The sequence below is a fragment of the Balaenoptera ricei genome, chromosome 4 (assembly GCF_028023285.1).
Source record: "Balaenoptera ricei isolate mBalRic1 chromosome 4, mBalRic1.hap2, whole genome shotgun sequence".
Taxonomy (NCBI): domain Eukaryota; kingdom Metazoa; phylum Chordata; class Mammalia; order Artiodactyla; family Balaenopteridae; genus Balaenoptera; species Balaenoptera ricei.
This window is the reverse complement of record NC_082642.1, coordinates 80,516,378-80,528,458: the sequence shown is the minus strand read 5'-3', so window position 1 is coordinate 80,528,458 and position 12,081 is coordinate 80,516,378. Positions and strand designations below refer to the sequence as shown.

Genomic DNA, 12,081 nt, shown 5'->3' with positions numbered 1-12,081 from the left:
TAGTCTCACTTTTTCCTGTGTGTAGTAATATAGCAGATTTTTGTTCTATTTTTTTCCTATTTTCACTTTGACTTTGATTAGGGACACTTGTGGTGTGGTTGCTGGAAAGACAGACCACACACGTGAGCTTGGATGAAGTAGGCAACAATCATGACCACACTTCAGCTTAGAACCTTCTTTTTTAAGGAAGGTCCTTCAGGCATTTTTATTAACAAGCAGATATAAACTTGGCAAGAGCACCTTTCAAAATCACAGTTCCAATTATTTTTGTGAGGTCAAGAGAAAGAAGAGAACACAATGGTGGTGGCTTAGCATCAAAACAATAACAATCAAGTTGCTGACCTTATGCCTTCCATCAAACATAACTATCACCCGCTCTGTTCCCCGACCTCCGAAGGATGAGGAGAAGCTGGCATTCAAGACTTGACATTAATCTAGACCACACGCAGCACTTGCTTTGATAGCAGACACAGCTCCCACGCATACCCATACTTGGACAAAACGGTGGCCATGTTCTCTGTGCCAAACCTTCTCATCTCCGACCGTCTTCTAGATCTTGAAGTATCTGATTCTCCCCGGGCAAGGGCGGACCACTGGAACTGGACCTTCAGGAGCAGGAACGCTAGGCTGCGCCACCTTGGGTGTTTTCCCCACGTGAAACGTTTCTCCTGAGGCTGACTCCACTGAGGCCACACCCGAGAAGGCGTGGCGCAGGTCGTAGTGCGCCGGGTGTACCGGTGGGGGGATCGGGGGAGCTGCCACGGCCCTGGGTCCCACCACCAGGGAGGCCGCGGGCAGGCCAGCTGGAGAAAGCGCTGGCCCAGCCGAGCCCTGTGCAGGCGTGAGGGGCCCTGCTTCGGCGCCATCTGGTTGGGGCTGCGGGAGCACAGGCTGGAGAGAGGACCGTTTCCTTAGGTTAGCTGCCTTTCTCTTCCTTCCAGGTGGAACCCCACCCAATTCTGTCACGGTACTAATTTTTATTTGCAAGGAATCTGGCAAAAAAGAACTACCTAGGTACAAGGGATGGTCATCAGGGCTCCACGGGAGGGGTAACTGGCCTGCGGTAGCCCCTTTCTCACCAGCTGTGTTGGGGATGGTAGACTGACACTGTTCCACGAGCGAAAGAACCCCACCTTATGGCTAACCTTCACCAGTAGCGTCACCCTCTTTTTCATCTACACCTGCAGCCACAGGGAGCTGTCAGACAGATCTGGCCACCTGGACTCTGCAACTCAGAAAACCACGCCCACTGCCCCCGCCTCTCCCCGCCCCCGCTCCCCAAGCCAGCAAATAAAACACGTGGCCTCGCCAATTGCACACTAGGGAGGTTCTGCCCTGTAACCACCAGTTCGTGGGAGGGGAGGGCATGGCTGAAACAACCTTTTGTTTATTGATGATTTCACATTCCCTTGCACTATCTATATGGTGGGGCTCAAAAGGACAGGCAGCAAATGCCCTGAAATTACTAATGCACCGCAGAAAGGTGAAGGGGTCATTGTATTCTGAAGATAAGGGCAAGTACATCCATGACGCCCTTACCTGTGTTTGGAACACCGTGCAGGTCACTGCAACATCTTCCCCACCAGCAACATTCTCAGTGACCATCCCCTTACAGAAGCCATATTGCTGCCCACAGAAAGAGAGGAGTTATTTGAACCAGTTCAGAAAGTGGACTTCTCTCCCAGTTTCACTTATACTCCAACACATCAAGGGAAAAAAACTTAAATTCTTAATTCCTTTTTAAAAAAAAAAACCTTTTCCTAAAGTGTATGGTTTCTGCTTATATTTTATATAGAATGTAGAAAATACAGAAAAGCTTTGGGAATGAGAGAGATCACCCATAATCTCAGAAATGGTGGTGACCCAGGAGAACTTCTGTTCACATCTATGTATTTCTTTCTTATTTTTAACTACTATTAAATATCATTTAAAAACTGGCATCACTGACTACACCATTTTGTATACTGTGTTTTTCACGTGCTATAATGATAGCATTCTCTTATATCATTCCTTATTCTTTGAAAATGTAATTTTCGTGTCTGTATAATTTTCTATTTACTAATGTGCCATATTTTATTCAATGATTCCCTCCTTTTGGATATTCAGATCTTCTGGGGTCATTTTGTACCTGTCATAAATCATCTTTATAGATATATCCTGTCAAACACGATCATCTCTTTAGGCTAAATTCCTAGAAGAGGACATTACTGGCTTAAGGACTTGAAAGATTTCATATCAGAGGTCTATCTAGAAAATCTACACTTTATACTCCCAATGGCCTGACATGGCTCATCTTAATTAGGAAACAGCCTCTCTAACTCCAGGGGCCTCCATTGGGTGAGAAGATCTGGTGATAGCTCTTAAGCAGGGGAGATGACACCCCGGAGGATGGCCTGGCACAACCCAGCCTCACAGGGAATGCATATTTTGCATTCCTCTTTTCTGCAGCCCCAAGATACGAATTTGCTCTGAGGATGCTCTGTTCCATGCCTGGCTTTACCAACCCAATGCCTAGCCCGCTCACCTTTTCTGCCAGCAGGTTGCACTTGGCTGGGTCTACGACCTCTTTAGCAACACAGTCAGTGGCAGCCACTGCAAACTCCACAGAAACAGAAGCTGGAAGAGGCTGATGAGGATAAATGAAAATTTTCATGAAGCAACGTGACTCAGCATGAAAAAAGGCTGGTAAGGAGAGGCCAGAGGGAAGTAGCGAGGGCCATGGCATTGCACAGTCCAGGGAGCACGGTTCACGGAGACCACACTGTGTGGCCAGGAAACATGCCCCCAGTGGCTTACATAGGGCTTACAGTGAGACACTGGGTTTTTGAAGGGCTTGCATACAGAAGCTGGGGTTGGGTCTTCCCTGAAGGAGGTGCAGGTATCCACTGCCCATCATTCAGAGCAGAGGTGAGTTTTCAGGTAGAAAGCAGGAACCCAGAAGGCTGACCTTACACTGACCTCAGTGGGAACCCTGCCTCCTGCCAACTTCCCTATTGGGGCTGCACTTTGAGACCCACGGCTCAGGTTACTCCAAGATGGGGTGGGAAAGTAAAGAAATTAATTCCTCTCCCATGTATTTTCGACAGCAGGATCAAATGAAAAATATAAATGAAAGTACAGAAGATACTTATGCTTTTCTATCTTATAGTTCTTGGAGCATATGGACACTTACAATAATAAAATATCTGTTACTTGTTATAGTCTGGGGCGGGGGTGTTCTGAGAATCGCATATTCTGGTTAATAGAATTGCTGCCTATAGTGTATTTCCAAGCATGCCATGGCTGGCATCCAGAATACCAGTTTTTAAAAATATTAGAAATATTAGAATTCCATTGCATTCAAATGTGCTAACCCAACCACGGTACAGTTAGGTTTTTTTTTTTTCAGTGATTCAAAGGCATTTTAGGATCCTGCCATTATATGTAAGTACGCCCATGCCTTTGTAAGTATCAATTACAAGAGCGCTGTAGATGTTCCGTGGTGATGGGTGATGGCGATGTGGAGACCCATGAATTTACAGTGGGTGCTTCTGGATAAAGTGGGAACTTCCACCCTGGTGTTAACTGGAACTGAGGAACTGGGGACACACAGCATCTGGCTGTTTTGTGTTGAAGTGGCTTAGTTGGGGGATGCGCTGACGGTCCTCGGGGTCCTTAGGACACTCAGAACCCTTTCTTTCCCTTTTCTCCCACCACCCTCGTTGACTTCCCGTGGCTGCCCCTGTACCGTCCCTCACCCCTGCTTCACCACGTCCACTCCCGAAGTGCCACCAAACTGCCCAAACTGTCAGCAGGATCTCAGTCTTACCACAAATTGAGCCCGAGAAATTTCCACAAGTTGAAAGTAGGAGCCGCTTTTCTGGGCGTTGAAGGTAGCCAGCGCGGCCTCTACTGCGTGCACCACCCGGCTGTCGTTGAGCGGGGCCAGCAGGGGGCAGTCTGGACACACCTTGTGCACGTCCTCGGCCGAGTCTGCGCACAGAGCGAAGAAATCAACTTGGCTCGGGGCTGTAATTCTCTGCGGCACTTGCCCCCGCTCTGCTTATTTGAAAGGGCTAAAACATGCTCCAAATGGCTGCAGGAGGATTCTCTGCTTCTTACTAAACCTTCGGGTGGCTCCTGCCATGCCGGCATTGTCGCAGAAGCCCCTCTCACCAAGGGGCGATTTCCACCTCCAATGAGAACAGCTCCTTAAAACACAGTTTTAAAGTCCCCAAACCCAGGAAACTTGGCTTCTTTTCATCACCAACAAAGTGACTAGAACTACTTCTGTTGAAAACAGAAGGTTCAGGTTCCCTCCTCACTCTCTCTACCAGGTAACTATAATAAGAATAATAATCATCTCTACCTGGACTGGAATCACATTTTGCAGACAACACGGAAAACTGTCCGTCCTGTTTCAGCACATTGAAATCGCAGTCTCCTTCCACCGCCTGGGGAAATAAACCCACAGTGAGAGCCCGGGAGGAGGGCTGACCTCTCATTTCTCACAGTTGGGGGGATGGGGGCGGGGGGGGGGCGGGACGTGGATGTCAAAGGTGAGCCTCACAAAATCTCCTTCACTGGGTGATGTTGAAACATGACACTGGTTTCGCAGGAGGTGGGAGTACGAAAAAAAGGTGAATTGTAAAAATCAGCCCCAGGGAAGGCGCCATCAATTGGCAATTTTAGCTGCCCCCGCGGCAGTCGCCCTAAGAGGGGCACTCACGTGCTCTTTCAGCTGCCTCACGCTGCAGTTTGCCAGGGGGGTGGGGTCCAGTACATGGCAGGTGGTTTCCAGCGTGTCTATTTCAAGGTCAAACACCTCTCCCGTCGGCCGCTGTGGAGACAGAGAATGCAGAAGTGAGCAGCCTGATACTGCTGAGCGGGTCCAAGGGTGAGCCCCTACTGGGTTTGAACTCACTCCCTGTTGGAGAGGTAAGAAAGAAGGGGGCGTGGGCTTGGACTGGTTGATGGAAGCACAGCCATCACGCTGACCTGTATGTGGAAGCTAAAAGTGAATGTTGATACTTATTTAATTTTAAAAATTTCACCCTTCAAGCAGTACTTTGAAAAAGTCAGCTTTGGATTTTTCTCAATCAGCAAAGTAAGTTGGTGTAGGATAATAACTTACTGTCTCTCTTTTATCTTCTTCATCCCTCTCTCTACTTCTTCCTTCCTTCTCAACATCTACTTTCCTTCCTTCCCCATTTTCTTTTCCTTTCTAAAGGAAAAGTTGTCTGTGGCTTTTTGTCTTTTGGCTTGTAGATGCCTGGATGAAAAGTTGCTGTTCCCTACTGCCCCCTGCTGGTAACGAGAGGGAAGCGTGAGGCTCCCTCTGATGGAGGAAGCAGTGTGTCAGTCAGTCACTAGCACAGAGGGAAGGAGCAGCGGGTAAGGAGGTGATGGGGAGCTTGTATGACTCCTTGGAGTTGTTCCTGCCAGTTCACCTGTTTCTGTATCCTTTCTATAAAGCCCGGAAAAATCCAGAAGGTACGAGTATGGCTATTTTTTCTTTCAGCCCAGCTCTACTTGTCTCTCATGTCTGTTCTGCGTGATTCACTAGTACCTGAAGCCTCAAAATCTCCTTTCCTGGAGGAAGCTGTGTTTTATGATGTGCAGATATGCCTAAATTAACTTCCTGAAAACACTCAGAGCTAGTGAATAGGAGCCTGGGGCTCCTGGGTTTCTCAAACCCTGCTGTTAGTGAAAACTGCAGTGTTGTTCCTTCTTTCCCTCAGACATGCACATTGTGTGTCATTTCCCCTGAATTGATCAGTGCTTCCTCTGAATTACCGTTGTACTTCACTATGGTTGCAGAACTCCTAAAATCCATCTGGGACAATCCCGATTTCAAATATGTTGTCCCATTGTGAGATCAGATGTCCGTGAGTCAGTCCAGACATCCTGAGGTTTGCCTTATTTTCCTTCCTAGATTGTGAATCTCTTGTGGACACTATGTCTTTCTCACCTTTGTATTAGGTTGCATCATTAAAATGCCAACATTTGACTGCTTTTATTATACAAAACTGGCTATTTCATATGAGTCAACTTAGCATCTCCCATAGCGCTTGACAGTGGTTCTTGCCCATGGAAGGCTTGTAATCAGCGTTGACTGAAAGAATTATCCTTCATCAGCTATAAAATCTAATTTCAAAATAGGCAATAGATAGATGGCTTTTCCCCACCTCTCCAAATCACTCAGCTGACCCCCAAGGCACACATTTCCCAGCTTGATCATCATTGTCACCAGCTTCAGGCTGCATTGGTTTCTTGCCTAGCATGTGAGGGGGTGAATCCTTTCATGCCAAGATTTCTCATTGGGATGTGGGTACCTTTCTTGGGGAGGCAGCTTGTGTAGAGGAAGGAACACAGTTCTAGAATTGAATCCTAGCCTGTTGCTTACTATTTTATGACCTTGGGTAAAAAAATGCCCTAATATGTCAGAGCCTTGGTTTCCTCATGTAAGACAAGGACAATACCCCACAGGACTGGGGGTGGGGTGAGAGAGGGGTTAAGGAGATGATATATGTGAAAGGGCCTGGCACATAGTAGGCACTTATCAAATGCACGTTTCATTCACTCTCAGTCTTTATCTAGAGAAACAGAATCAAAGGAAAAGAAGTGATTTCCAGTCAGTGGTAGTTTGGAAACTAGAATCCAGTCTCTGGTCCTAGTTTTTCTAGAAAACCACACTTTCTACCTGTGATCCTCAAAATATCATTCAAAACCTTTCCCTCTCCTCCTGCCCCCATCCAGCACCCTCCTGGAGACCCCCTGACCACAGTACAGAATGTCTCCTCTCTTCCCTCCGCCTGTCCTCTCCCTCCCTCCTGGGAGGAATCAGGGTGTTTCCACTCTGCGATCTCATTTGTGCTGGGAGGTGGGCTCTTAGAGACACCCAGCTGAGCCCCACCCACTCCTACACAGCAGGGTCACTTACCCGCGGCCACACCTTCACACTGTCAATCTGGTTTAAGATGTGCTTGTAGCCATGAGGAAGGTGCCTGTTGATGTAGTCCACGGCCGCCAGGGCTGCTTGCTCTGTTTCTGGGTCATCACAGGCTGGTTCCCTATAACCCAGAACCGGGCCATGCGGGACAGAGTGGCAGCCACAGAGCTGAGCAAGGCAAAGGAGCAGGACGAGGGACTTCATGGTTGCCCTGGAGAGGTCCTGGCAGGTCGGCAGGCGGGTAGCTGGAGGCTTCAGGCCCAACCCAGGTGCTCTGCTGGAAAAGGCAGACTGGTGGAGGGTCCAAAGGCCCTTTATTTGTTGGAGCCTGTGGAAAGATTGCGTAAGGATGTGGGATGACTTCTGTTCTGGTTCCAAAAAAAAGCCCCCTGCAAACATCAGTCCTGGAAAAACAAACAGGTTAAGACATCACTGGTCCCCCTTTGGCAGAAATCTGCCAGAGTCAATGCTTGCTAGGGGGCGGGTGGGGGCAGATTGGGGGGTGGGCTGGGGAGATGCTCCAGAGTCGGCTTGGAACATGGTAACAGCAGCAAAGAAATGAGGCAGCTGAGAGGATGAGGTGAGCACCAAGGAGAGGAGGGGCTGGCACAGCTGGCCCTGGAGTGCTGTGGATTTGCCAGCAGAGGGAGTGCCCTCTACTGTAAGCTGAGCGCGCCGTGGGGTCCATGTGGGGAGAAGTAGGGATGTTCAGCAATTTTTTTTTTTTTTTATTGGAGCATAGTTGCTTTACAGTATTGTGTCAGTTTATACTGTACAGCAAAGTGAATCAGCTATACATATACATATATCTCCTCTCTTTTGGATTTCCTTCCCATTTAGGTCACCACAGAGCACTGAGTAGGGTCCTCTGTGCTATACAGTAGGTTCTCATCAGTTATCTATTTTATACATAGTATCAATAGTGTATATATGTCATTCCCAATCTCCCAATTCATCCCACCACCACCCCCTTTCCCCCTTGGTATCCATATGTTTGTTCTCTACGTCTGTGTCTCTATTTCTGCTTTGTAAATAAGATCGTCTATACCAATTTTTTCAGATTCCACATATATGCGTTAATATATGATATTTGTTTTTCTCTTCCTGACTTACTTCACTCTGTATGACAGTCTCTAGTTCCATCCACATCTCTACAAATGACCCAATTTTGTTCCTTTTTATGGCTGAGTAATATTCCATTGTATATATGTACTGCATCTTCTCTATCCATTCCTCTGTTAATGGACATTTAGGTTGCTTCCATGTCCTCGCTATTGTAAATAGTGCTGTAATGAACATTGGGGTGCATGTGTCTTTTCGAATTATGGTTTTCTCTGGGTATATGCCCAGTAGTGGGATTGCTGGGTCATATGGTAAATCTATTTTTAGTTTTTTAAGGAATCTCCATACTGTTCTCCATAGTGGCTCTATCAATTTACATTCCCACCAACAATGCAAGAGGGTTCCCTTTTCTCCACACCCTCCCCAGCATTTATTGTTTGTAGATTTTTTTTAAATTTTTTAATTTAATTTTATTTATTTTTTTATACAGCAGGTTCTTATTAGTCATCAATTTTATACACATCAGTGTATACATGTCAATCCCAATCGCCCAATTCATCACACCACCACCACCCCTCCCCCCCACCGCTTTCCCCCCTTGGTGTCCATACGTTTGTTCTCTACATCTGTGTCTCAATTTCTGCCCTGCAAACCAGTTCATCTGTACCATTTTTCTAGGTTCCACATATATGCGTTAATGTATGATATTTGTTTTTCTCTTTCTGACTTACTTCACTCTGTATGACAGTCTCTAGATCCATCCACGTCTCAACAAATGACCCAATTTCATTACTTTTTATGGCTGAGTAATATTCCATTGTATATATGTACCACTTCTTCTTTATCCATTCACCTGTCGATGGGCATTTAGGTTGCTTCCATGACCTGGCTATTGTAAATGGTGCTGAAATGAACATTGGGGTCCATGTGTCTTTTTGAATTATGGTTTTCTCTGGGTATATGCCCAGTAGTGGGATTGCTGGGTCATATGGTAATTCTATTTTTAGTTTTTTAAGGAGCCTCCATACTGTTCTCCATAGTGGCTGTATCAATGTACATTCCCACCAATAGTGCAAGAGGGTTCCCTTTTCTCCACACCCTCTCCAGCATTTACTGTTTGTAGATTTTTTGATGATGGCCATTCTGACCCATGTGAGGTGATACCTCATTGTAGTTTTGATTTGTATTTTTCTAATAATTAGTGATGTTGAGCATCTTTTCATATGATTGTTGGCCATCTGTATGTCTTCTTTGGAGAAATGTCTATTTAGGTCTTCTGCCCGTTTTTTGATTGGGTTGTTTGTTTTTTTGATATTGAGCTCCATGAGCTGTTTGTATATTCTGGAGATTAAGCCTTTGTCAGTTGCTGCGTTTGAAAATGTTTTCTCCCATTCTGAGGGTTGTCTTTTCATCTTGTTTATGGTTTCCTTTGCTGTGCAAAAGCTTTTAAGTTTAATAAAATCTTTGAATGCCGGGGACAATTATCTCCTCCTGGAGGGAGAACAAGGCCCACAGACATAGCAAAGGTACCAATGATTTACCAGTGAGGAGGGAGAGCTATGGGAGGTGCCAAGTCTTGGGTAAGATCCTCGGAGAAAAGAAGAAAGGAAGGGAGAGATTTCTGCCTGGAGTGGGGAATGGGGAGAGAGACCTTCCTGCCTTCCTGCGGCAGGGCCGGGAGAGCTCTATGGCCAGAGGAGCTTCTCCCCTCCCTGTCCGCTTCTCTCCAGACCTCACTGCCAACACCTTGCACAGATGCACCCTGACCTGGCTCTCTTGGGTGGCTGAGTGTGACTGGCACCAGTGGCCATGTGTCCCCAGTGACCCCGTGGCCCCGTGGCCCATGCCCCCAGCCAGTGGAAGAGTGCAGCAGAGGAGAGCCCTGGTCTGACAGCCAGTCACTTGGCAAAGCTCTGGGTTTGAGTCCTGCACTGCAGGCTGAGACTCTGGTGGGGGGGGGGGGGCACTCAGAACATAAATGCCTCCTTAAGGCCCTTCACAGCCTTAGCAGAATTAGAGTGAGTCTTGGTAGCCAGAGCACAAGGTCACAGCATTGGCTCAGGCACTGCCTTTCAGTTGTGGCCTTGACAATCCCAGGTGTGACCTCCAAGGAGGGGTGGCCAGGATGGCGAGAGGCTTGGAAAATATCATCCGAGGACCTAGCTTGGTTTAGCCTGGAGCAGAGAAGCCCTTAACGTGGAGACCAACATGTTCTCCAAATATTTAGAGGTCATCATTGTGCGGGGGTGGATTTGTTCTGTAGTTTGCTATTGCTTCAGAGAACAAAACTTGGTTTAAAAGTGGTGGGGGGAGCTTTCTACAGGGAAGCTTAACAATACTGACTTCCTGTGGGGAGAGAGATAAGCGCGGGGGCCTGTGATGGGCAGAGGAGATAGTATAAGCACTGTTTTCACGTTTGCTCCCAGCTGCTCACACACAGACCCTTAATGCCAGAGGCTCAGAAGGTGTGGTCAGGACCCCCGGCTCTCTGGTTATACAGCAGGATGATCCTCAGAACTGGGGGGCTTTCCATCGGCCTTGTGCCCCATTTCCTTCAGGACCTTGACTCATGAGCTCATGAGCAACTTTTTGTGGATGCTCTGCTTTTCTTTTAAATAATCTTTTAAAATACAAAATATGGTCATTACTGAAAATTTGAAAATCACAAAAAATATATGCAGTGAGTACATATTTCATCTGTCATAAGCTCAGATGTCTACACTATAACTTTATTTTCCATAACACAATTGGATTTCTGACTCTGAGCTCTCTTTCGTGAAAATGTAATCTAGTCACTTCCGGGTAACCTGACTTCCCACACGTGCTTGGGTTGAAACCTGGTTCAATTTAGGTTTGCTCTTGTGCTTCTTCTCCCCACTGGGGTTAGAAGAAAGTGTGGAGGGGGAGACTTATGCAAGTACTGCTTTTGTCAAGGTCAGAGAGGGGTGTCCACCTTTGCCTTGGCATCTTCTGCCAGGTAACCTGTCTCATATGGTCCTCAGGCAAATCTACCCTCTAGCTAATGTCCTGCTTTCCTCCACCTGATCCATAGCAAGACAGTCCCCCTGCATCCTGTGATCAGGGGTCACCTTGCCAAAGCTGTGGGACACTTGCTAGACCACAGGCCTTTTCTCAGCTAAGAGCTACCCCTGTCTTTAAGCTTGGGAAAATCTGGCTGCTGTGCCCTCCCAGGCTGTGGAGGCTTTCTGGGGCTGCCTTCAAGCTCATCTGTTTAGATACTGCTGTCATAGCCCCTCCACTGCTCTAGGGCCACCCTGCTACTCAGGGGGCTTCTCCCTGCCACATGATCTCTCCCTGTGCTACCCAAGTGCCCCCTCTTCTCCTTCTACCCTTGCAGTGAGGTTCCGGTCTCCTCTGCTGTAGGAGTCCCACACTGTTCTGGGGGTGGTTGTATTGCCATCCCAACGTGAGGGTGGGGGAAGAATAAAAAAGTTCTGTCTGAACATCCTTTCTGATCATTTCTGTCTTATACTCGGAGCATTTCTTTTGGTATCTTTGTTCTTGGATCTTTCATGGTCAACAATTTTTAAAGCACTAGATATTTTCCTGTTTTGCTGATGCTAGAAAAACAAAGCATGTAGTAAAGAGCAGTTAATATCACACCTGTCATCCTACCACATATAAACAGGGAAACAGGGCTTCCTTGGTGGCACAGTGGTTAAGAATCTGCCTGCCAGCGCAGGGGACACGGGTTCAAGCTCTGGTCTGGGAAGATCCCACATGCCGCGGAGCAACTAAGCCCGTGCGCCACAACTACTGAGCCTGCGCTCTAGAGCCCGCGTGCCACAACTACTGAGCCTGTGTGCCACAGTTACTGAAGCCTGCGCGCCTATAGCCCATGCTCTGCAACAAGAGAAGCCACCACAATGAGAAGCCCGCACACTGCAAAGAAGAGTAGCCTCCGCTCACTGCAACTAGAGAAAGCCTGCGCACAGCAGCGAAGACCCAACGCAGCCATAAATAAATAAATAAATTAATTAATTAATTAATTAAATAAACAAACAGGGAAACAAAACTCATCCACAATCTCATCACCCAGAGTTAAACAGTGTTAATGTTTTGGGTGC

At 47.2% G+C, this 12,081-nt stretch overlaps 1 protein-coding gene across 1 annotated transcript; it reads right to left on the bottom strand.

The window, feature by feature from the left end:
- Positions 1-220: 220 nt before the first annotated feature.
- AHSG (alpha 2-HS glycoprotein) lies at positions 221-7,150 on the bottom strand. The gene is made up of 7 exons (XM_059922065.1): positions 6,923-7,150; positions 4,709-4,819; positions 4,349-4,433; positions 3,809-3,972; positions 2,525-2,626; positions 1,540-1,626; positions 221-891 (listed from the first exon to the last, which is right to left on the bottom strand). Exons 1-7 carry the CDS (start codon positions 7,133-7,135, stop codon positions 550-552), a joined length of 1,104 nt encoding a protein of 367 aa, XP_059778048.1. The 5' UTR covers positions 7,136-7,150; the 3' UTR covers positions 221-549.
- Between the last annotated feature and the right edge of the window lie 4,931 nt (positions 7,151-12,081).